This window comes from Vanessa cardui, chromosome 30 (genome assembly GCF_905220365.1).
Source record: "Vanessa cardui chromosome 30, ilVanCard2.1, whole genome shotgun sequence".
In the NCBI taxonomy this organism is placed as follows: Eukaryota; Metazoa; Arthropoda; class Insecta; order Lepidoptera; family Nymphalidae; genus Vanessa; species Vanessa cardui.
In genome coordinates this window covers 3,557,707-3,585,503 of record NC_061152.1, presented here as the reverse complement: position 1 = coordinate 3,585,503, position 27,797 = coordinate 3,557,707, and the positions used below count along the sequence as shown (strand labels likewise).

At 36.9% G+C, this 27,797-nt stretch overlaps 1 protein-coding gene across 1 annotated transcript in view; it reads left to right on the top strand.

The window, feature by feature from the left end:
* Nucleotides 1-27,797, top strand: part of LOC124542156 (la-related protein 1B-like) — a 95,697-nt gene that overhangs the window by 958 nt on the left and 66,942 nt on the right. Inside the window, exons 2-3 of the mRNA XM_047120091.1 lie at nt 26,240-26,345; nt 26,577-26,650. Coding sequence (XP_046976047.1) covers nt 26,240-26,345; nt 26,577-26,650 — 180 coding nt within the window. The remainder of the gene's footprint in view (nt 1-26,239; nt 26,346-26,576; nt 26,651-27,797) is intronic.

Below are 27,797 nucleotides of genomic sequence, written 5' to 3'. Positions count from 1 at the left end.
AAGTAAAATCTTTAGTGTTGAAAAGAGAAAAGTGTTTAAAAGTATGGCCATTAATGTTTATTTACCAGTCAATATTCTACTACTACTTCTACTCATTAACTTATAGTTATATATATATCAATATCTTATCACCTACCCTCTGGTACCAAATAATCGGTAATATAATTCAATGGGCAAGGCTACTAGCATACTTTATAATCCCATGCGGTTTTAATTTCAACAGAGTTTTGTAAATCCAATTAACATTTTAAGTTAATGTGTATATAGTTTGTGCTATGTTCATGATTTACTCAAATTTACCAAGTATTATTTATTATGATATAATAACTTTATTATAATGACTGTTGGATCTGATTGACGGGAACAGTTTAATGACTAAACTCTTTATAATAAAGTATGAAAAAATAATAATTTAATTTGTCAATGATCAGAAACACAGGATATTTATTATGTATTGTTTGTTTTGACAAAAATAAATTGTCACATATAAAGATCAGACTATGATCACAATGGATTTCTATATCACAGTGATTCCCAATTCATATTCATATTAATCTGTGCAGTTTTTCAAAATTGATACTTCTCTCTTGTATGCGATATTAATGAAATAACACTTGGTTGGCTAATTACTATAAACTGTTAAACTTTATACCAAATTTCAACTAATTAGGTTAAGTAGTTTGGTTGTAAATGAGTGACTGACGGAGTTACTTCATTATACTTTTAGGGCAGGTAATAATCAAATACAAGTATTTTGTCTATGGAGGGGGTGGTCTGCAGGTGCTCTCTGTTTTTCCTGTTGTACCCCTCATAATATTATTGCCCTCAAAATGTTGCTGCAATTTTTTTTTAATGACCCATAGAGTAGATAAGACTGGAAAATGTAATAATGTCGCCTCATAAGAATGAATTGGTTTATGGTTCTAGAGGTCTAGTTAGCCTATATGGTACTGGTTTCAAATCATAAAGATCCAATTAAAAATGTTAATATACTTTGTTTAAAATGTCAATATATTCTGTTAAGAAATACTCAAAAGTGGGTTAGGATTTTGAATCTGGCAACATTGATAAATTGGTTCACTGTTTTATTACAATTATTTTTCGACAAATATATTATTAAAAATACATATCACAATGGAAATGTTACTATGCTGCTGCTGTTTATGATTTGTAAACATATTGATGTATGTTGAAGTAACCCCTTTTGTTCTGTAACATGTGTGTTACAGACACATGTTATAAAACCATCTTTTTGCTTATTAATATAAAAATAATAACTATTATTCACATATTACTCACATATATAAAAATGAGGCATAATTGCCTAATTTTTGTCATAATTGGATATGAAATTGTGATATAGTTATAAAAGCTTAATCAATAATACCTTGTTGTTAGCGACTGCTAGTTTTTTAGTGGATTGTCATCAATTATTAGGAACAAACAAGTCGCCTATCCTTTATTGGACTTCAAGCTTATTTTATATCAAATTTGGTCCAGGGTTTAGCTGGGAATAACCAACAAATAGATAGACTGATTTACTTTAGCAAATATAATGTTACTATACATGTAATTTTGAGGTAATTAAGTATAATACTGATACGGTCTAGTGGATAAAAAATGTAAATAGGTATGAATCGTTACCGGTTTTGTTGATTTTTTATGTTTACATTTTAATTTGTGTGTGTTCAAAGACTGAAAGTTGCATGTGTCGTAAGGAATGGATGTATTTATTTATAATGTGTGTTTGCATGAACTGAATGAATTTTGACGTGTTTTTCTGTGCTTGTGGTGTCACATGGATGATTTTTAGGTGTAGTTAGACCTCATTGTTTTAGTATGGTTTGTATTGTAGTCCTCTATAAGAGAACAGTTAGATCAACAATACTTAAGGGTCTTAATTGAATAGACAATAGATTAATAGATGAAAAAAAAAATATCTATATTATTTATGGAAATGAATACTGGTATTATTTCTATTAATTTTTTAATAAAAATGTTATAATACTAATGTTGAAGTTTTGTCAGTGTGTCATAACATTATATATAAACTTCTGAATGCATTGTAATGAATTTTGATACTTATGCAAGAGCTGTAAGGATGTAAATGTTGTATGTGATGTCAGTGAATATAATCTGTGCCCCGTCCGTACAATTAAAAGCTATAAATGTAGTATTAACGTGAAGGACTATTTTATTTGTAGGCAAATTAAATTAGTTGCGATTAAAGTTCTTTGGAACGACTAGCCAATAAAGGTCACCGAGGTGAAAGTTTTCTGGTTACAAATTACAATGTAACATTGTAACGGTACTCGTATCAATTACAGTATGTTGGAAGGTCGTCGTTCAAATGATTGTATTCATTTTTAATTTAAAAATTATACAGGATGTTTTTAAACATTTTATAAGATAAATTGGAGTCTGGAATAGCTTAATCAACCTTTTTTTCCAGAAAAATTTTACGCCCCCCCCCCACTTTTTAAGTGGACAAAGCTGCAACCTGAAATCTTTAAGCGTTAATTGTGAAATATTTTAAGGGATGCCTTGTTATTACTGTTCTCACTCTTAGCACGAGCTTAAACCTTAATTTGAGGAGTTGAGGGGTATATAGGAAAATTAGTAGTCCCTATGAATCGGGCATTGCTAATAATTAAAAAAAAAAGGATCTTGTTCTTGAGTAACATAAATACTAACCCACAATTTCGTATTTAATATATGACTAAGATTAGTAATATAGTATGACGTTTCAATTGCTAGATAAAATTGACTATAGTAAGGGTCAGTTCATACTGTGACGGACATATCGTTAAGACAAATTTGTCGGAAGTTTGTTGACGTATATGATTTCTGAGATTTGTTAACTGACTGATTATGGATGGATGGACTGAAGAAACCACTTAAGGAGGTTTTTCTCTGACAGTATTCGTTTGTTATGTCACAGTATATAGTTTATTGCAATTTTAGTAGGAATAAAGTTAAACAAACTCAGATTTACGTATTTCATGCTATTTTCTAATAACTCAGCTGTATCGTGCGCTACTAAGAGTTTATGATTATTATATCTTTATTTATTATGCAACACTATTGCACTCAACTACTAATAACTATATTAATTTTACCAAAATTCGGATAACAGTTTAATGGACGTTCAAAACTCCAATTTCGAATATCCATAGTAAATATCCTTTTTTTTTCCTCTCACTGGAAAAACGCTTTACGCGCTTCCCCCACGTGATGGAAAGTGGGGGGGTGTGTGGGACTCCCCTGTTTCCTGGACGCCGAGTGCGCCCAGGTCCACCGGGTTTACCCACTAAACAAACCAGCGGTACCCTCTCCGTCTTTCGGCGGGCGCCACGGGATCGCTTACGCATGCTACCGTGATAGTAAATATGCTGGATCAATAAGGCTCTCAAAAAAAAAATAAGTTTCATTTGATATCATGTTGACCACAGGGCGAGATTATATATTAAATCATAGCTTACACGTAAGACAGTCGGTCGTCGTCGTCAAACAATCGCTCGTGTGCGAACCAGCCCCTAGGACCTTGGTATTAAGCGGCTCGTGTGTCAGATTCCATTCGTCGATTACAAAATTTCGTTCATTTTACTTTCATAGGATATTGTAACTTTATGATATATTATGGCGGATTACGTAACTCTTTTTTTTTTTTAATTATTGCCTTTCGTGAATCGAGATTTTGAATAATATAGGTGTACCTTTATCCATTTTAATAATGTTATGAATGTGGAAATTACTGTCTGTCTGTTGTTCTTATAAACACAAGTAAGCACATATATATAGTGGTGCTTGCCTGGATTTGAACTGGATTCGGTTAAGATGCACGCGTTCTAACCACTGGGCCATCGCAGCTCAACGGTGACGGAAAACATCGTGAGGAAACCTGCATGTGTCTAATTTCATTGAAATTCTGTCACATGTGCATTCCACCAACCCGCATTGGAACAGCGTGGTGGGATATGTTCCAATCACTCTACTTAATTAATCTTTCACGACCAAACCGTTGAACCGAATTTCATAAAATTTACTATGAAGCAAATGTAGACTCTAAGGAAGGATACTAGGCTACTTTTTTGTCTGACACATGACAACCAACACGTTTAAACGCGTGCGAAGCCGCGGGCGACTTCTAGTTAATATATAGACTAGCGCTGACGTTATCATATTAAATGAGTCCACGGTTAATACCAGTTTATATAACTGATAAAATTATCGAAAAAACAAACAGACGAATTATAAAAAAAGTGAAATATTCGAACGAAATAATTAACAAGGTAATTAAAAGGTGCAAATTAGTTCAATAACCTGTAAAATCGGCTTTGCCTCGTGGCAGCGCGAGCGCAGTACGTTCCCCCTCACACCTCCCCCCGCACCCCTCTCGGTCCCCTTTGACATCAGCCGGCATTACTTTAGGATAATATTTGTCCTGTGTCCAAGTTAATGAAGGTATTTGATTGTTTTCAAGTCTGTATAAACCCTCTTAGGTAATATATTAAAGTAGAATTTTTTAAATATATTTCTTTGATCCCGCAATCATCGGTTAAAATGCACGTGTTCTAACCGCTGGGCTATCTCAGTTACCTAGTTACCTCATTTAAATAAAAAAAATATATTATTTAGTTACTAAAGTATCTATGATATATTTTTTGTTTTTATATAAAAAAAATAATAGTGTCTAAAAGTATGCTCACGAATGGTTAAAGTAACTTCAATTTATTATCTAGTTACTAACCTACCTACATAATATAATAATATGTTTTGCACATAATTCGCATTTATTTGCGTGATTATATCGTCATATTATAAAATATGTGATTAAGATATTGTATGTTATATAATATAGATACAATAACCTCGATTAGTAAAGAAATAAACTTCAAGAATACAAGAATATTATATTTACGATTGTCACGTGATAAACAGTAGTACTCGGTATTGTTGTGTTTCGGTTTGAAGGGTGAGTGAGCCAGTGTGACCATAGGGGATATAACATCTTAGTTACCAAGGTTGGTGGCGTGTTGGTGATGTAAGGAATGATTAAGTGATAGTGTTAGGTCTGTATGTGTCGTTCACTCGTCGTGTGTATTCTATCGCCAAATAACTAAATTTTGTATTGTTGTGTTTCGGTTTGAAGGGTGAGTGAGCCAGTGTAAATATAGGCATGTGACAACATCTCAGGTTTAAAGTTTAGTGGTGTTTTGGCGATGGTTGTTAATCTTATATGTTATTAGCGTCAGCTGATTTTTGACCCAGTGATTATAGGACGTTAGCTGCACATAGATGCTATGGTCTCATTTGAAGAGCTCCAGTCGTAGATGATTGATTGCATCATCATCCTCATACCCTTATCCCAATTTTATTTGGGGTCGGCGCAGCATGTCTTATCCTTCCATACTTCTCTGTCAGACGTCATCTCACAAGTAACATTCTTTCTAACCAAATCGTCTTTCACACAATCTATCCATCGTTTCCTTGGTCGTCCCTTTTATGGTATAAGTTGGCGGACGAGTATATGGGCCACCTGATGGTAAGTGGTCACCAACACCCATAGACTATGACGCTGTAAGAAATATTAACTATTCCTTACATCGTCAATGCGCCACCAACATTGGGAACTAAGTTGTAATGCCCCTTGTGCCTGTAGTTACACTGGCTCACTCACCCTTCAAACCGGAACACAACGATACTGAGCACTGTTGTTTGGCGGTAGAATAACTGATTAGTGGGTGGTACCTACCTAGACGGGCTTGCACAAAGCCCTACCACAAAGTAAAGTCCTCTACCTCTACATCCATCCACATCCATGCTCAAGGCTTTCCTCACAATGAGTTCGTCGATGATTGATTGCAAGTAATTAATTATAAATGAACTAATAATCAGTTTTAAAGCAATGCAAAGTTTCGTGGGAGACTAACGAGCATTCTAAAAACCGTCAATGTCTATTGATGTTCTGTTGGTCTGTTCGCTAAGCTTACCCGACTTTGAATCAGTGACGAAGCTATTTGAAGAAGGGCCCCGGTCACTCACTTCACCCCATCTTTAACTAAAAATTGCCCTTTAAAATTATAGATACCAAATAAGATATCTTGTGCGCACGGTCGTGATTTTCTAGCTTCAGAAGCTTAAGGTTTTGTTTAGAGGCCCCTTAAACTCCGGGGCCCTGGTGTTATGCACCACCTGGCCCTACGATAGCTACGCCACTGCTTTGAACCCCAGTCTTCAATTAAGATGTAACCATTCTACAACAACAACAACAACAGCCTGTAAATTTCCACTGCTGGGCTAAAGGCCTCCTCTCCCTTTTGAGGAGAAGGTATGAAACATATTCCACCACACTGTTCCAATGCGGGTTGGTGGAATACACATGTGCCAGAATTTCTTTGAAATTTGTTTTGTTACATGCAGATTTCCTCACGATGTTTTCCTTCACCGCTGAGTACGAGATAAATTATAAAGACAAATTAAGCACACGAATCAGCGGTGCTTGCCTGGGTTTGAACCCGCAATCATCACTGGGCCATCTCGACTCTACAACCGTTCTAACCACTGTGCTATCGTGACTCTATAGGATATAGTTTTTTTTTTTTATTGAATATTAGAAAATATTGACCTTTGATTCTTAACATGAACTTTGGATCTTAAGGTCGATTGATTATCAGACCTATATAACGATATCTCGTATGTGTATAGTATTAAAACTATTTCCGTCCCTTTCTCGTACGTCTTTATTTGTGTACCAGAGTAGGATGGTATGATTTTTACTTAAAAGTATATAGATTTAAAATTATTTCCATCTCTTTCTTATACGTCTTAATTTGTGTGCTAGAGTAGGACGGTGTTATTTTTAACTTAAAAGTTTATAGATCAGCTTTGCTGCGTCTATGATAATCGTATCACACATCACTACATAGTATAAAACTAAGTCGCTAGCTCTGTCCCTTGGTATGCTTCAATCTCTAAAACTACGCAACGGATTTTGATGCGGTTTTATTTTAATAGATAGACTGATTCAAGAGGAAGGTTTTTTGTATATAATGCACGGACAATATAGTAAAGAACCACTGGTAATTTTAGATTTTCTAATGTGATGTCGTAAATAAACAAATTCTGTAGTATATTTAGTATCAGTATTGCACCCGTGCGATGCCGGAACGCGTCGCTAGTATGATACAAATAAAATTTGTAGTATATGTACTTCTATAGTAATACAAGTAGTGGCCCGTGGATTCTCTAGCGTTTTAGGGTGTTGGTTGTCACGTGTCAGGCAAAAAAAAAGTAGCTTATGTAATTCCTTGGTTCAAGTTTGCTTCATACCAAATTTCATCAAATTCGTGTATTATTATCATATTGACTCGAGATAGTTAGTGGTTAGAACGCGTGAATCTTAACCGATGATTGCGCGTCAAACCCGGGCAAACACCACTGAATATTCATGTGCTTATTTTGGGTTTATAATTCATCTCGTGTTCGGTGTAGGAAAACAGCGTGAGGAAACCTGCATGTGTTCCACTAACCCGCATTTGAACAGCGTGGTGGAATATGTTTTAAAATTTCTCCTCATAGGTAGGGGAGGCCTTAGGCCAGCAATGGGCAACTTGTTGTTGTTTTTATAACATTAATATAAATGAATAAGCAAAGCTTCATAGTAATTATTACTGAGATAAAACAGGCTAACATATACTTTTGAACGTTCGAGTTACATCTCTTTTTTTTTTATTCTCATTTTAAGAGCTGAGTCACTTAGATGACTATGTTGCTCTGGTAGATTTCACAAAAAAAAAAAAAAAATTAAATCCTTACAATAATTAGACGTATCATGTTATCTAGTGACGCTTATTTATATTATGTTTACCTATATTATACATAATTCTGGCTAGTTCAGAAGTAGGATTAGCAAGATAAAGAGTTACATCTCTTTTGACCGAAATCACAAACATCTCATAAGGCCGACATTTAAAATACATATTGTTTTAAATTTGAACACAATCCAATACAAACATACGATGTCACCCGTTTTCTCTCTCGTTATATATAATTTCCCGTTTATATTCCGGCAACGTGCAACTGAAGAAATTGACTGGAACGGGAATCGATACTGCGACCTCTGGCTCGGAGCCAGACGCAATGACCACTGCGCCATTTGATATACATTTAAGAACTCTTTCATAAGTATACAGGACATAAGCATAATAAATAAGATTCAATGCTTCTAGTTCTAAAAATGACATTTCTTTTTCAACCCTTTAGAAATCTTTTTTTATAGGCTATAGTCTGTATGTGTACCAAATTTAATTTAAATACGTTCGGTAGTTCGCGCGTTAAAACAATACAGACAGACACACAGAGTTAGTTTCGCATTTATAATATTTGTATGGATTATTGTAAAGTTGTATCAAAATCCATTCATTAGTTTTTCCGTTAAAGGATATCAAACATACATACTAACTTTCGCATTTGGCATTTGTAATATTAGAAGGAAAAAGTTTGGCTGAACGGATCTTAATGAAACTTTTTACAAAGATAGATTGAAGTCTGGAAGTAAACGTAGGTTAGATTAAAGACTGTATTTCTCTGTAGTGTTCATATTATTATATGCCGTATTGTATTTAGATGCTGCGTCATACGACTCAGACTCCGATATCGATCATGAACTTGACCCATATATATGACCTTGGAATATATTCACAGCGGCCTGGTTGTACAATACGGTAACGGTAGGTGTGTCTGTGTGTCGAACGAGGATGTGATTGATTTCGTTACGTTTATTTAGGAGATTCGTTTGGTATTTGAGAGGGTTTATGTAAGAATAGGTTCGGTTTTTGGAGTTGGTTTTGGTGTACAGTATTGGCAAGTTATTCTACCGCCAAATAACAGTACTCATTATTGTTGTGTTCTGGTTTGAAGGGTGAGTGAGCCAGTGTAACTACAGGCACAAGGGACATAACATCTTAATTCCCAAGGTTGGTGGCGCATTGACGATGTAAGGAATAGTTAATATTTCTTACAGCGTCATTGCCTATGGGTGATGGTGTCTACTTACCATCACGTGGCCCATATGCTCGTCTGCCAATCTATACGATAAAAAAAAAACATGGAACCCAGGGCCTTTTGGGTTCGTCACGGTAGCATGCGTAAGCGATCCCGTGGCGTCCGCCGAAAGACGGTGAGGGTACCGCTGGTTTTTTAGTGGGTAAACCCGTGAACCTGGGCGCACTCGGCGTCCAGAGAACCGGGAAGTCCCCCCCCACTTTCCATCACGTGGGCGAAGCGCGTAACGCGTTTTTCCAGCAAGAAAAAATAAAAAAAGGGCATTTGGGTTAGTAAGCTAGTGGAAGCTAAATGCAGTCTTTGACTGGTTTCATGTCAGTGATCAAAGAGGATGTTTTTGTGTATATAATACATGGAAAATATAGTAGAGAAACTCTGATAAATTTAAAAGTTTCTAAATTGACGTCGTGAATGAACAAATTGTTTTGTATATTGAGATCGAGACGTCTCAACACACACAGACATGAGAATAATAAAACGTCATTCGTTCAATATCGCTCCGTTCGTTCTCCACCCTTCGATGTTACTTCAGCTCTTGACCTTGACCTTTCCCACCCCACGTCATAAATAGTACTTAAACGGTGCACCCGTTTCGAAGGTACAGACTTGTATAAAAACAAGTGCAAACATGTCATAACAGTTGCAATGTAAAAGGTCGTATGTGTACTTTCCCGTGTTCAACAAAGTTATCGTAACTGAAATAACGAAAAAGGTCGTATGTGTACTTTATTACTTTACTAGCAACCTGTCCCGACTTCGCACGCGTTCTTGATTTGTATCGTTTTGCTATGAAATTTAGTCAATGTGTTATTCTGATGAATAAACTATGTTACGGTAAAATGACATCCAAATCCGTTAAGTAGTAGTAAGTTTACTTGGTGGTAGGGCTTTGTGCAAGCCTGTCTGGGTAGGTACCACCCACTCATCAGTTATTATACCGCCTAACAGTACTCAGTATTGTTGTGTTCCGGTTTGATGGGTGAGTGAGCCAGTGTTACTACAGGCACAAGGGACTTAACATCTTACTTCCCAAGGTTGGTGGCACATTGACGATGTATTAATAATTGTATTAATAATTGTATTAATAAACATACATACATCCTCACAAACTTTCACACTTATAATATTAGTAGCATATATTTGTCAGTGGTGACGACAGTACGTGTACCGAAATTGAAATTAAAAAAAAAATGTGTTCGATATTCAAATGCTAATTACATAACGAACTTGACACGATGAATTTCCAACCTATGTGAACCTGGCACCCTAATTAAGAAAATCGCATTTTTTTTAACGCATTATCAAAGAGCTTGGTATGTAGTTGATTGTAGTGAAAAAAAAATTGTTTGTAGTTTGATCGAAAAAAAAAAATGGGTCATCCAAAAATAGCCATCCCCCGGATATGCAAAAAATAACTTCTAACGGTTGATTCCTATAGGAAATCGTTAGTAGTTGATTGTAGTGAACGAATTTTCGTTTGTAGTTATTTGTTGAATTTTTTTTTTTTATTAATTTTTTTTTTTTTTTTTTTTTTCTTTAAAGTTAATCGTTATTGAAGCTTTTGCCTAAATTGTGCTTCAAAGTAAAAGAATTTTCGATTGTGGTAAAACAGCAGTTTATAAAGAGCAATCAACTTGAGTCAAACTCGCTTCGAAGTGATGAAGATTGAATTACTCCGGTTGTGAACACTAGACGACTACTACAAACGTCGAAAATGACTCAAAGATGCTTGTTGTGGTTTGTAGTAAAGGAATTGTTGATTGTAGTAGAACGGAAGTTCATAAAAAGCGACCAATTTGAGTCTAACTCGCTTTGGAGTGATTCCGGGTGAATTACTCCGATTGTGAAGATTAGAAGACTACTACAAACGTCAAAAACGACTCAAAGATACTCGTTGAGGTTTGTAGTAAAGGAATTGTTGATTGTAGTAGATCGGAAGTTCATAAAAAGCGACCAATTTGAGTCTAACTCGCTTTGGAGTGACTCCGAGTGAATTACTCCGAGTGTGAAGATTAGGCGACTACTACAAACGTCAAAAACGACTCAAAGATACTCGTTGAGGTTTGTAGTAAAGGAATTGTTGATTGTAGTAGAACGGAAGTTCTTAAAAAGCGACCAATTTGAGTCTAACTCGCTTTGGAGTGATTCCAGGTGAATTACTCCGATTGTGAAGATTAGACGACTACTACAAACGTCAAAAACGACTCAAAGATACTCGTTGAGATTTGTAGTAAAGGAATTGTTGATTGTAGTAGATCGGAAGTTCATAAAAAGCGACCAATTTGAGTCTAACTCGCTTTGGAGTGATTCCGGGTGAATTACTCCGATTGTGAAGATTAGACGACTACTACAAACGTCAAAAACGACTCAAAGATACTCGTTGAGGTTTGTAGTAAAGGAATTGTTGATTGTAGTTGAACGGAAGTTCATAAAAAGCGACCAATTTGAGTCTAACTCTCTTTGGAGTGATTCCGAGTGAATTACTCCGATTGCGAAGATTAGAAGACTACTACAAACGTCAAAAACGGCTCAAAGATACTCGTTGAGGTTTGTAGTAAAGGAATTGTTGATTGTAGTTGAACGGAAGTTCATAAAAAGCGACCAATTTGAGTCTAACTCGCTTTGGAGTGACTCCGAGTGAATTACTCCGATTGTGAAAATTAGACGACTACTACGAACGTCGAAAATGACTCAAAGATGATTGTTGTGGTTTGTAGTAAAGGAATTGTTGATTGTAGTAGATCGGAAGTTCATAAAAAGCGACCAATTTGAGTCTAACTCGCTTTGGAGTGACTCCGAGTGAATTACTCCGAGTGTGAAGATTAGGCGACTACTACAAACGTCAAAAACGACTCAAAGATACTCGTTGAGGTTTGTAGTAAAGGAATTGTTGATTGTAGTAGAACGGAAGTTCTTAAAAAGCGACCAATTTGAGTCTAACTCGCTTTGGAGTGATTCCAGGTGAATTACTCCGATTGTGAAGATTAGACGACTACTACAAACGTCAAAAACGACTCAAAGATACTCGTTGAGGTTTGTAGTAAAGGAATTGTTGATTGTAGTAGATCGGAAGTTCATAAAAAGCGACCAATTTGAGTCTAACTCGCTTTGGAGTGATTCCGGGTGAATTACTCCGATTGTGAAGATTAGACGACTACTACAAACGTCAAAAACGACTCAAAGATACTCGTTGAGGTTTGTAGTAAAGGAATTGTTGATTGTAGTTGAACGGAAGTTCATAAAAAGCGACCAATTTGAGTCTAACTCGCTTTGGAGTGACTCCGAGTGAATTACTCCGATTGTGAAGATTAGACGACTACTACAAACGTCAAAAACGACTCAAAGATACTCGTTGAGGTTTGTAGTAAAGGAATTGTTGATTGTAGTTGAACGGAAGTTCATAAAAAGCGACCAATTTGAGTCAAACTCGCTTTGGAGTAATGCCTACGGATCTAGTGATTACGTACGACATTGGTTCAACTCAACCACGTTATGAACTTCCGTTCTACTACAATCAACAATTCCTTTACTACAAACCTCAACGAGTATCTTTGAGTGGTTTTTGACGTTTGTAGTAGTCGTCTAATCTTCACAATCGGAGTAATTCACTCGGAATCACTCCAAAGAGAGTTAGACTCAAATTGGTCGCTTTTTATGAACTTCCGTTCAACTACAATCTACAATTCCTTTACTACAAACCTCAACGAGTATCTTTGAGTCGTTTTTGACGTTTGTAGTAGTCGTCTAATCTTCACAGCCGGAGTAATTCACCCGGAATCACTCCAAAGCGAGTTAGACTCAAATTGGTCGCTTTTTATAAACTTCCGTTCTACTACAATCAACAATTCCTTTACTACAAACCTCAACGAGTATCTTTGAGTCGTTTTTGACGTTTGTAGTAGTCTTCTAATCTTCACAATCGGAGTAATTCACTCGGAATCACTCCAAAGAGAGTTAGACTCAAATTGGTCGCTTTTTATGAACTTCCGTTCTACTACAATCAACAATTCCTTTACTACAAACCTCAACGAGTATCTTTGAGTCGTTTTTGACGTTTGTAGTAGTCGTCTAATCTTCACAGCCGGAGTAATTCACCCGGAATCACTCCAAAGCGAGTTAGACTCAAATTGGTCGCTTTTTATGAACTTCCGTTCTACTACAATCAACAATTCCTTTACTACAAACCTCAACAAGCATCTTTGAATCATTTTCGACGTTTGTAGTAGTCGTCTAATCTTCACAATCGGAGTAATTCACTCGGAGTCACTCCAAAGCGAGTTAGACTCAAATTGGTCGCTTTTTATGAACTTCCGTTCAACTACAATCAACAATTCCTTTACTACAAACCTCAACGAGTATCTTTGAGCCGTTTTTGACGTTTGTAGTAGTCTTCTAATCTTCACAATCGGAGTAATTCACTCGGAATCACTCCAAAGAGAGTTAGACTCAAATTGGTCGCTTTTTATGAACTTCCGTTCAACTACAATCTACAATTCCTTTACTACAAACCTCAACGAGTATCTTTGAGTCGTTTTTGACGTTTGTAGTAGTCGTCTAATCTTCACAGCCGGAGTAATTCACCCGGAGTCACTCCAAAGCGAGTTAGACTCAAATTGGTCGCTTTTTATGAACTTCCGTTCAACTACAATCAACAATTCCTTTACTACAAGCCTCAACGAGTATCTTTGAGTCGTTTTTGACGTTTGTAGTAGTCGTCTAATCTTCACAATCGGAGTAATTCACCCGGAATCACTCCAAAGCGAGTTAGACTCAAATTGGTCGCTTTTTATGAACTTCCGTTCTACTACAATCAACAATTCCTTTACTACAAACCACAACAAGCATCTTTGAGTCATTTTCGACGTTTGTAGTAGTCGTCTAGTGTTCACAACCGGAGTAATTCAATCTTCATCACTTCGAAGCGAGTTTGACTCAAGTTGATTGCTCTTTATAAACTGCTGTTTTACCACAATCGAAAATTCTTTTACTTTGAAGCACAATTTAGGCAAAAGCTTCAATAACGATTAACTTTAAAGAAAAAAAAAAAAAAAAAAAAATTAATAAAAAAAAAAAAATTCAACAAATAACTACAAACGAAAATTCGTTCACTACAATCAACTACTAACGATTTCCTATAGGAATCAACCGTTAGAAGTTATTTTTTGCATATCTGGGGGATGGCTATTTTTGGATGACCCATATTTTTTTTTCGGTCAAACTACAAACAATTTTTTTTTCACTACAATCAACTACATACCAAGCTCTTTGATAATGCGTTAAAAAAAATGCGATTTTCTTAATTAGGGTGCCAGGTTCACATAGGTGAATTTCCAGCGTTATCAATGTACGACTAATCTTATCAATGCCGAGTCAGATAAATGGCGCTCCTAACCTCAAAACGACACGTGGTCGTTCGAATATATTGGTTATGTCGTGTTCGGTACGCCACGTTTTCGATTATTGGGATTTTTGAATGGTTGTCTTTGCCCGATAAAATTTGTGATATTTAAAAAAATCGTTAAAATTCTTTTTTCGAATAGTTTCGTAAGAGTACGTTCTTATTGTAGTATGTTGTAGCCACGTTTGCGATTATTTGGATTTATGGATAGTTGTCTTTGCCTATTAAAGTGTGTAATGTTTTAAAAATCTTAATTATATTCATAAATCTTCATTCTTTAGAGTATTTAAACGTATATCTTTTTTTGGATTTTTGTTTGATTGATTTTGTATGATTAAAAATTATTATTAAAAAATTGTATACTCACTGTTTTGACATTTTATAGTATTTAATTTAAATGCTATAGCTGTTGTTTCGGCATCTTAATACTACTAAGAAAAGCTAGTGAAAAAAACAACCAATTTACATAAGTATATTAATTAACTATAATTGAATTATAACGCATTCAATGTCAAATTACTGAATATTACGTTCAATATCACTATAAAAAAAAAACTAAAATTATGGTTATGGTATTCCAGTCATCCCAACCACTGTACCATCTCGACTTTCCCATAAATTAAATATTAATAGGAGTTACGTTTAATACATAATCATCATCTTTACACAGAATAAAACAAAGTCGCTTACCGCTGTCTGTCCCTACATATGCTTAGATCTTTGAAATTGCGCAACGGATTTTGATGCGATTTTTTTTAATAGATAGAGTGATTCGAGAGGAAGGTTCTTGTATACAATACATGGACGATATAGCAAAGAAACACTGATGATTTTAGAAGTTTGTAATGTGATGTCGTAAGTAAACAAATTCTGTACTATATTTAGTATCAGCATTGCACCCGTGCGTAGCCGGGTCGGGGCGCAGTGTTCGCTGTGTAATTGTGTTTTAGTTGATATTTTCATTCGAATGTAACCTTTGACGAGCTCCCCCTGGCCAAGGTCACGTGACGTCACTCAGCCGTTGACATTAAGCGCCCTACGTCACCTGGAAGTGAGCCAGTGTAATAATTTGGATGTGTATAATTATATTAAGGCTTTCCGCAAACGCGACGGTTTTTCCACATACGGTTTTTGTTATAAGAGCTGAACCTGCAGCTCTATCAGCGTGAAATTTATAAAGTACAAACTTTCAACCCCCGTTTTATATCCATAGGGGTGCAGTTTCGTAAAATTCGATCTTTCTTAGCGCATATCTATACCATATAACGCACCTACCTGCTAAATTTCATGGTAGTATAATGCATAATACACGGTACATGTAATAACATTTGTTTTACAATTTTTGTCTGTCTGTCTGTCGGTCTGTTTGTGCCAACTAATCTCTGGAACGTCTGGACTAATTTAGGACTGGAAGGGATTTTTGCTAGATGATGTAATAAGAGTGAGCAGAGATGATGGTCCAGTGGTTAGAACGCGTGCATCTTAACCGATGATTGCGGGTTCAAACCCAGGCAAGCACCGCTGATTCATGTGCTTAATTTGTCTTTATAATTCATCTCGTGCTCAGCGGTGAAGGAAAACATCGTGAGGAAACGTGCATGTGACAAATTTCATAGAAATTCTGCCACATGTGTATTTCACCAACCCGCATTGGAACAGCGTGGTGGAATATGTTCCAAACTTTCTCCTTAAAGGGAGAGGGGGCCTTTAGCACACCAGTGGGAATTTACAGGCTGTTGTTTTTGATGTAATAAGAAGTAACTTATGCTACTTTTATTTTAGAATTAAATATAAAATAATAGTAAAGTCTTCCTGCAATGACCAAATAAGGTTCAGTACCGGATGTAAGTCTCTCAACAACGACTTAATATCACAAAAGCTGCCTAGTACAAAATTAATAAGTTATAGTAATATCTGCATACTGCATAATAACTTTTTTTGTTCTGTCCCTCACCACACCCTCTGTGTCTGTTTTTTATGCGGTTTTCACTAATGGACGAAGTGATTCATGAGATTTAGTGTGTATAATTAAGGTTTTGTGTAAATTGACTGAAATTTAACGATTTTTGTTGAATATATCGCACGTGGAGTAATCTGTGCTCTTTTGGCTCAAATAAAAGCTATAGGAATAATTTATAAGAATAAAGCTATTCCTTCTATTTTAAATGTATTTTATGATGTAAATGTTTTATATAGGCACTTATTCGACTATTTTAGTAATTTATTCTAGAAAAGAGCTAGGTCTCTTTTGTTTGTAAACAGATTTTCTTTTATTTTTTGGATCTGTAGTGAATGTTTAGTTTTGGAAATAGGACATATTGGGTAGGGCCTTGTGCATCGGGCTAGGTACCCTGAGTGGTTAGGCAGATATTATTGTACTCAGTATTGTTGCGTTCCGGTTTGAAAGGTGAGTGAGACTGTATAACTACAGGCACAAGGGACGTGACTTAGTTCCCAGGGTATGTGGCGTTTTGGCGATGAAAGAAATAACTCAGTCGTTAGAACGCGTGCATCTTAACCGATGATTGCGGGTTCAAAACCTAGGAAGAACCACTTAATATTCATGTGCCTAATTATTTTTATAATTTGTCTCGTCCTCGCAGGTGAAGGAAAACATCGTGAGGAAACCTGCATGTGTCTAATTTCAAAGATATTCGTCTACATGTTTATCCACCAACTCGCATTGGAATAGCATGTTGGAATGTGTTCCAAAACTTCTCCACAAAGGGAGAGAAGGGGTTAGCATAGCAATAGCAAATTGACAGGATTTTTTTGTTGTCATTGCTTATGTCTAAGGGCAGTGGGGACCATCATGGCCTATTTGCCCCTCCACCAAACTTTTTAATAATATAATGATGATTATGATCACTACTAATGTTTTAGTATCAGCGTTTTGTTTCCACGTGTATGGGCGCCCTATACGATTGGTATTTTGTGATCCGTTATGATTCGAAGGTTGTTCAAACGCTACATTTTTACATTTATCACTCAATATATAACGTTAGAAAATAACAGACAAAGTATATGATTGTATAATCTGTGCTAGTTACACGACCAGGCTTTGCACGTTTGTTTTATTTGTAATAGAGAATGGTTCCAGTTCTTTTCGTTCACTTTCTCTATTCATATTCTATAAGGCGTTTTAAGGGTTGCCATGTGTTTGACAATTCGGTTTATTGGTTTGGTACTGAAACGGCGACAGACAGACAGAGTTAAAATCATATTTGTAATATTACTATAGAAGTACAGATACTGTCATTTTGACATTGACAGCAAATTGACGCGATACCATTGGTCGAGAGCTTGATCAATCTGTGACGTTTACAATGGATTTCCGAAAAATTGCGATTTTGAACGTCAACAAAACTGTTATAAAGTAGAAATGAGTGGTGGTAGTGGAAATTGTGTTATATTATAATAAATATATATTAATCATAAATTTCTTGTAGTGCACAATATAGCTGAGTCATTAGTAAAGTAACAGCATATAAATTACCCACTGCAGGGCTAAGGACTCCTCTCCCATTAAGGAGAGGGTGTGTCAAATGTATATTCCACCACGCTGTTCCAATGCGGGTTGGTGGAATATACATGTGGCAGAATTTCTATGAAATTAGACACATACAGGATTCCTCACAATGTTTTCATTCACCGCCGAGCACGAGGAGAATTATAAACATAAATGAAGCACATATATATAGTGGTGCTTGCCTGTGTTTGAACCCGAAATCATCGGTTAAGATGCACGCGTTCTTACCACTGGGCCATCTCGGCTCATTAGTTAGTCTCGAGTCATTTGTAAATCGCTTGTAGTCAACCTAATACTTGGTGAAATGGCTTTTGGGCATTAAAACACTTAAAATATTGTCATGTTACAGAATGGAACTAAGCATAGCTACCGTCTGTATCATTTCAAACTCAGCCTAGTTCGATCTTGATGTGTTATTCTACTATTTCATCATATACAATCAGCTGGTTGACTAGCTAGGCAACATTGGAAACGATCCAGGTTTTATATTTAAATCATTATCACGCAATCTCGGCTATTTACGTTTCGTAGTAGACTCTTTAACGGGCGATGCGTGAATCGTTTTTTGTTTGTTGTTTTAAAGTGATGGTACCGTCACCATCGACCGTTTCTGTTGGGTATATTAGTCTTATCATCATCATACCAACACTAAACTTGGAAGTAAGATGTGATGTCCCCCGTGTCTGTAGTTAATCTGGCTTGATCACCCTTGGAATAGAAACATCCAGTCCTCTTTCGTGATAGAGGGTTTGAACCTACTCAAGATTAGTGGGAATAAAGTAAGGGTATGCATTTGGTCTACTTGGTGGTAGGGCTTTGTGCAAGCCCGTCTGGGTAGGTACCACCCACTCATCAGTTATTCTACCACCATATAACAGTATTCAGTATTGTTGTGTTCCGGTTTGAAGGGTGAGCGCGCCAGTGTCACTACAGGCACAAGGGACATAACATCTTAGTTCCCAATAGTCACTAGTCAAAATCAAAAAATCAAAATAAACTTTATCCAAGTGGGCTTTTACAAGCACTTTTGAATCGTCATTTAAAAATCAATTGAAGCTACCACCGGTTCGGCAATTAGATTCTACTGAGAAGAACCGGCAAGAAAATCAGTAGTTACACTTTTTCAACATTTAAAAATACAATCATATTAGTTTAATAGAATTATATATCTATGTAATGTGTCCTGTCTGGAAGTCAGCAAATATTAAACCTACGCTTTTTTATCGTCTGTGTAATATAATATACTAATATATTTTTCAAATTTGATTTCAATTTACGAAACGGTAAAGTATAAAGTAAATTAATGTAAAGAAATCCGTGTTCACTTAACGTCATCACGATAATATATAATCTATGATGTAAAACGATATTATTTAAACGTTGCCCAGGGGCGAACACCCTCTATAATGTCAAGGGCGATCAGCAGCTGCGTTCCGAGAAAGGGGTTGACTAACGCACGCACGCGATATTTGAAATTAGCAATGTTGTTTGATGGTGGTGGGTTTTTTTTAAGGTTGCCTGTATTTCGTTAAGTTAGTTTGAAATTAATTGCTTTTATTGTAATTAGTGTCTTAATTAACTAAAGACAGTAAAGATTTACTACTAGATGTTGCACGCAGCTTCGTTCGCGTTCAAGGGGTCAGTCGCTGAAGTGCTGAGCATTAAAAATAGCCTACATAATTTGATACATTAAATCTGAGATGATTAAAAATGCAAAGCCGCGGATAACTGCTAGTGTATGTGTATAATGAAAGTCAAATGTCCTTGGAGTTCAAGTTTGCTAAATATCAAACTTCATCGAATTCGGTTCAGCCGTTTGACATACAGAGTAACTTTCACATTTCTAATATAAGGATAATATGTTGCACCTCTATGTGTTCCTAAAGTGATGAATATCTGGCGAGTTATTCTCCATACGATCGATTTGATTCCTTATCAAAATGTTCTGATATATATTTTATATGTTAACCCTTCTGTCACTCGTGCGAAGACAAGGGTAGCTATTATACAATACGAGAAACAGCTGATTCGGGTCAGCTGTTCTGATACTACCGTAAATCAATAGTGTCCATTCGTCTAAAAACACTCTTAAGGTACTTTTTTTTCTCGCTGGAAAAACTCTTTACGGGCTTCCCCCACGTGATGGAAAGTGGGGGGGGGGGGTGGTACTCCCCGGTTTCCCGGACGCCGAATGCGCCCAGGTCCACCGGGTTTACCCACTTAAAAACCACCGGTACCCTCTCCGTCTTTCGGCGGGCGCCACGGGAACGCTTACGCATGCTACCGTGGCGCCCCGACGGAAGAACAACACCTAGGGTCCCCCCTAGGTGTTGTTACTCGGTAGCATACACCGGGGACATACACTCTTAAGGTACTACCCTAACATAAATGCAAAGAAGAAAGTCCGATGATCGAAACGTAACATTGTAAAATGATTTCACTTATAGCTTAACTATAACTTATAGTTTTACTCGCTTGAATATTTTAAAACTTTTTCCACAGCACACAAAATCCACATCCCACATTTTGTCCCCTCAAGGAGTGAAACAAAATTAGTGTGTCTAATGATGTTCTAGTAAACAGATATGTCATTAACGCGCAAAAAGTGAAGACTAAAAAACGTCCTATTTGGGACGTTTGCCTCTAGTCGTTTTCATCACAATTATGTAATAATACGTTTTGCGTAATTAAAACATCTTGTTATCCCTTTTACTTATTGTTTTTATCAAGGTAACCTTTTCACTTGTAACGATATCCCCGGCGCGGCACACTTTTTTCTGTTCTTAAGTATGGGTATAACATATCTGTTTATTAGAATATCATTGAGTGTGTCTATATTATTATTGCCATATTAGTTTTAATCCAAATCGGTTCAGCTGTTTAAACATAAAGAGGTTACAGATGTAATTACTTTCGCATTTACGATATTATATATAAATTTGTGCCAAATTTGTATCCGATCGTTTTGCCAATTCGTCTCTCTGTCCCTGATAATCACAATCGCGTAATTGTTGTGACAGTCGTGATCTGATATGACCTTGGAAGCGTGACGCGTCCGTTTGATAAGGTTCGTGCTTTCTTCGCACACGGTGACATAATATAAATAAACGTAATATTTACTTGTCTGATTGAGAACTGTCTCTTTACAGAAGTCTACGTCCAATTTTAAATTGAAGAAATTTTCACACATTCTTTTTTCTTGGGGTTATTTCTGGTTGAGAGGTTTTATAGGCATGTATTATACATATAAATCGTCGTTTCGATAGGTCTGTTTATAGATGAAGACCGCACTAAACTACACAAAACGAAAATAGTGGTTTTACATTTAAAACAATCCAAGCAATAAATACCAAGTTGTCATTCCTATGATTTTAGGGTGTTGAGGAAAATGCTGGTTGGTGTCGGATGAACCTAACCAACAACGTGAGCCGTGATTGCCCAGTGGTAAGAACGCGCACCTTTTAACCGATGATTGCGGGTTCAAACCCAGGCAAGCACCGCTGAATATTCACGTGCTTAATTTATGTTTATAATTCAGCTCGTGCTCAACGCCGTGCACGAGACATCGTGAGGATACCTGCATTTGTCTTATTTCATAGAAATTCTGCCAAATGTTTTTTCCACCATCCTTCATTGGAACAGCGTCGTGAAATATGTTCCAACCCTTTGGGAAATTTACAGGCTGTCGTTATTATTGTTAAACCTTAACAACAATCTACAAGTTTACATGTTTCCGAGACTCTCGTGGGTTTATATTTTAAAAAATCGAGTCCTTTATGTTTAGAAATAAACATCAGCATCCGAAATACGATCAAATAAGGTGACATACGCAATGCGTTGGTATTTGGCCGACAGCCAGAGTCGGAGACGAAAAACATACGTAAACTTTTTGAATTCTCAAACTCTTTGCTATAACTAGCCGATGTGTGTTTCAGCCGCGTTCTAAGTCTCTTAATTCAAATATTCAGAATAAACCACTAACGGTTCTTCACCATATCAACCAAGTTAGATCTCGTCTTCTTCTATCGTCGAGTAGTGTGTACACCAGTCTTCATGGGTACGTGGGTCGAGTCGATATAGAAAGACTTCATTGGTTTTGTATGTCGTCTTGTTTGTACCGTTGTTACTTCTGATTTTCCATAACACAAGTGCTTCAGCTACTTAAATTGGGATCAAAGTAATGTATATACAACAAACAACAACAACAGCAGCCTGTAAATTCCCACTGCTGGGCTAAAGGCCTCCTCTCTCTTTGAGGAGAAGGTTTGGAACATATTCCACCACGCTGTTCCAATGCGGGTTGGTGGTATACACATGTGGTAGAATTTCTATGAAATTGGTCACATGCAGGTTTCCTCACGATGTTTTCCTTCACCGCAGAGCACGAGATGAATTATAAAGACAAATTAAGCACATGAAACAGCGGTGCTTGCCTGGGTTTGAACCCGCAATCATCGGTTAAGATGCACGCGTTCTAACCACTGTGCCATCTCGACTCAAGTAATGTATATGATGTTGTCTAATATTTATTTATTTGACTTGGGGTGTCATATACTACGTTTTCCGATCGGCGTTGTCGTTGACATATGATCATCTCATTTTCCTTTTCAATCTGATAAGCGAGCCGGCTATGTACGTAAAAAAAAGTAAGTAGTCACTACCACAGACAATAAAGCTGTAAGAAATATTTACTATTCCTTAAATCGCCCATACACCACTAACCTTGGTAACTAAGATGTCATGTCTCTTGTGCCTGTTTGCGTATACACAGGACCACCAGAGTCACCCTTCAAACTGGAACAGAACAATAATGACTACTGTTTAGCGATAGAATATCTGATGGGTGGTACTTAGCCGGGCTTACACAGAACCCTACCACCAAGAAATCCTTCTACATTCTTGTATTATCTATAATTAAAATGATTTTCGTCGATCGTTTTATCCCGAGTTGATTGATGACGTTTTTATCTGATAACAGCTCAAGGTTGGTCTAATCAGTAATTCCTTAAAGCAACACACTTACCATTACTAGCTGGTGTGATTTTATTACGGAAATTTATTTACTGATAGATTAATATATGTTACTTTTTGTGTCAGGCGTTATGTCTTCTGAGCTTCGAGTATAAATTGGTTCCTATGTTGTGACTGCAAACGGTATGTTGGTCTCTTCTGATTTACTGGTGTCCTGATTCAAAATAAGCGACTATGATAGGGGCTAGAGAGGCCGGTGGCTGATAGAGGCGTCCAGTACAGGGGGACACTTGCGGACCCACAGTCAGTAGGCTGATAGAGCTCAGGAGTACTTAATTAAAATACTCCTCGAAAAAATATCTTGCGCTCTCAAAGGCATGGAATTATGTCGTGCTGCATAGTTTCCCGTCCGACATAAAAGAACGAACTGTTTTTTATACTTTCAAATGCATGGAGGACATAAAGGAAAGTGGGGGGGTTTGTATAGTTTTAAATTCGAATCACGCAAGAAGCGCTCATGAGCCTTTAGAAACCAATACGACGTCAATTCGATGTATTGATGTTCGACGGTTAAATAACTGATGCGGTGGTAGGTGTGTGGGTGGTTGTTAAGGAGAAGGGATGGCTTACAAGCGATACCGATATCGCTAGTGTATTAATACATTTAGCTAAGTTTCTTTTTCTATTCTGCGAAATTAAGGCTTGGTGCAAACCCATCTGTATACTCGATACCATTGTATTTTGGTTTTAAGTATTAGTGAGCCAGTGTAGTACATGAACATAACATCTTAGTTCTTAATTGGCATATGATTGGTGATGGAAGGAACGGTTTGAAGGTGTTATGATGTTGGAAGGCCCATTTATCCCTTGGCCTAACTCTTTGTTTACTCATTGTAATCAACTAGCAGTCGCTCGCGGCTTCGCCCTTTTAGGGTTGTCATGTGTCAGGCAAAAAAGTAGCCTATGTCTATTCCTTGGACTTCAAGTTTGCTTCATAGCGAATTTAAACAAATTCGGTTAAATGGTTTGATCGTGAAAGAAGGACAGATAGACAGAGTTACTTTCACATTTTTAATGTTAAGTATAGATTAAAACTACTTACAGATACTTTGTTAACAATTGTTATTCTGATTATGTTAAAGAAGTCACACAGTACAGTTAGTTAATAATTACTATTAAGAGATTAAGTCGATTTAAAGTATTTACCAAAACATATTTAGACTGGTTAGTGGAACAAGTACCATATCTTGTCAAAAGAAAGGAGAAATTTGTAAATACTTGGAGGTAGAGCTTTGTGCAAGCTCGCCTGGTTAGGTACCACCCACTCATCAGATTTTCTACCGCTAAACAACAGTACGCAGTATTGTTATGTTCCGGTTTGAAGGGTGAGTGAACCAGTGTAACTGGTACAAGGTACATAGCATGTTAGTTCCCAAGGTTGGTGGCGCATTGACGATGTAAGGAATAGTAAATATTTCTTACAGCGTCATTGTCTATTGGTAATGGTGACCACATACCATCAGGTGGCCCATATGCTCGTCCGCCAACCTATGCCATAAAAAAACCCCAATTGCTTGGCTGCGATCTTTGCAGTCTGTTACTGTACTTTTGGCTTTGATTAAGGATTCCAAGGTCATAGTGTCACGTGTAAGCCACACTGATCGATGGTATTTGACAGTATCACAACTAGATCGCTATGATTGGTCTGGAAACGAAAGTGGAACGAAATGTCTCGGTATCCTTAAGACCTCAAGAATTACTCAATTCCGTCGTCTGCGGCTTGACATTTTTGCGGAAACCTGTTAATGTAGAAAGGCAGGCTGAAATGGTCTTTATTTGTATCCGCATAAGAGCTTCGGTCGTGTTACGTTTGTTACCATGGTGCGTGGTACAAGGTAGAAGACTTTTTTCGAAACGCGTCTTGTTTTTTTTTTTCCTTTATTCAAGAAGCTTTACACTTATGGTCTGATAGTCAAATTAAATGGTACCGGTTCGACTGACCAAACTCAAACTCAAATTGCTTTATTCAATACAGAAGTATTACACTTTCTTATTGATAGTCAATTAAAACGGTACCACCGGTTCGGAAAAGAAAATACCCTGACCTGAGAATAACTGGCGAAGAAAATCAGTGGGTCTTCTTTTCGTCAAATTAATTAAATATACATTGAATATGCATAGAAATAGCCAGGAGGCGATTGTTTCATTCCCATATCAATCATATACTCACTAATTGTATAGTAACCTTTCGCACACAAGCGTTCCTTAATTTTTTTTCTATCATCATCATTACATAGTTTTAAACAAAGTCGCTTACCGCTATCTGTTCCTTTGTATGCTTAGATCTTTCAAATTATGCAACTGATTTTGATGCGGTTTACTTGGTAAATAGAGTGATTAGAGTGGAATGTTTTTGTATATAATACACGGACAATATAATAAGGAAACAAGAACAAATATGTAGTACTGAGTTTCAGCATTGCATTGCGTAGCCGGGCCCGGGTCGCCGGTGCTTTTATATAAAGACAATTGTTTTGAGAGGAGTTGGTATTTGTTCTCGTGAACGATGGAAAGCTTATCACTTGGACCGAACGTGAATGTTTTTTGATACGGAACCGGGTTGTGAAACACTCGATACGGGGACGTTTCAAAAATACGTGAAAGTCGCGGTCGTTTTCGATGTTTTTATATTAAATCGCTCATTGAAATGATATTTGTAAGATTTCGGAAATTAAATACATATTGGGCAAAATCACATACAATACTCTGATCCCAATGTAAGTAGTTAAAGCACTTGTGCTATGGACAATCAGAAGTAACGACGCCACCACAAATACCCAGACCCAAGACAATATTGACTAATGAGCTTTTTATTAATGGACTCGGCTGTACCCGTGAAAACCGGTGTACACACTTCTCGACCACGGAGGTCGTCAAAATTATATCTCCAATTTATTTTAACTATTCGATTTGTATATAGCGGTAAGTCGTGTTAGTGCATGTTGATTCCAAGTGTAGATCAGAGTGAGGCAGTCGTTATAAGCAAGGGGAATATAGGTTAGTTCCCAAGGTCAGTGGTGCACCGACAATGGATGGATTTGTTCCCATTTGTTAGATGTCTTGTTACGTTGGTGACCGATATGTTTTTCGAGGATATTGCCAATTACATAGGAACTCGTCTGATGCAGGATTTGTCCTAACATTTCCGACTAACTCATGTACCCAAAATTTTTGTAACTGGTTTCATAAATTTATGTATATGATCTTTTTCGCAGGTACGAGGTGGGAGTACTGGCGCACCGCCTCCTGCGCCTCCGGCCCTTGAAGAGAAGAGGTCTCCTCTACAGCCGCAGCAACAGGGAAGGGCGCAGTTACCACCAGGTAAGGATCGGATAGCTTCAGACGGAGGAACTTCTCAACGATGGCATTTTTATTTGCCTTTATTTGATGGGTTAATCTTATTTTTTTTAATGTATAGTATATTTAAAAAAGAGGTTTCATTCTGTCGTTCGTTTATGAAAATATGTCCAAGACTTAGAAGTTGGACACTAATACTGGTTTCAAAATTGACAATTAGTGGTAGTTTTTAATCAGCTTCGTTCTCATCGTCAGAGCCCGTCCCGCCACCTCCGGCTCCGAAACCAGCCGTCGTGAAGCCGCCAAAGAATGCCAAGATAAATCAGAAGGTCAGTATCTGAACCCTTTTTATTGAATAGGTTTTCTCGTAACCATCAACGACTTGAGTGCGAATTGAATTTGGAAGTTATTTATATTTGAGTATTTGGGGAAGGTATATTGGAATTATTTTAAATATGGAATTACTAAATAGATAGATGGTTGCTGTTCCAACCGTTTCTGATAAAGATATTGCTGTTTAGTAGTACAATAGATGATGGTGGTAATCACGAAGCCAGCGTGCACAAAGTCCAAGTTTATCCTTTCATTACCTCACGATAATAATCAAGTGGGTTGGCACATCCGGAATGAGGTGCAGAACCAATGGTTTTACTTGTATTATGAGGTTTAGCAAAGCACATTGCGAACTTCTTCTTCTGTGAAAATTTATTTGACAGAAAATGCCAATGTTATTATGTTGACTCGACAGAGGGTTTGAACCCAGGGTCTCGAAGTTTGCAGGCATATGAGCTAGCCACTAGACCAATGAGTCAGTGACCGTGAGATGTCAATATATACAAGTATAAGCGTGTATGTAATATCTAGCAGGGGTGAATTATAGGGGGGTTATATGATCGTAGTTATAGTCAAGTGCTGTATTGATTGAGTTACGTCAGTGCTCCTACTATGAATACGGCGTAAGTCTTTGGTGTTGCCATTTTTTTAAGAATTGAAGATTATTTTGTGTTATAAATATCTTGTTGTCGTACGTTGACGTTAAAAATAAATCGTATTACAGCCAATTTATATAAAAAAAATAATGAAGTCCACCAGTTTTTTTCTAATAATTCTCTCGGCAAAGGCCTCCCGTTTGTCATTTCCACACGATGTTGCCACACTCGTGAGCCAAATATAATAATAAACATCGATCTTATAAAAAAAATAACTACGTTTGGCCGGATTCGAAATGACGACCCACATGTTTTCAGCAATGGGCCAAATCGGCTTGGCAAGAGACTACACTGTCTACTGATTATACAAAATCATTGTTCGTAAATAATGAGAGATATCCCTATAATATTAATAAGATATAATCAATACATATTGACCCCCTTGGTCGAGTAGTGTGTACATCGGTTATCATGGGTACGCCAGTCCGAGGTCCCGGGTTCGATCCCCGGCCGATTGTCTTGGGTCTGGGTGTTGGTGGTAACGTTT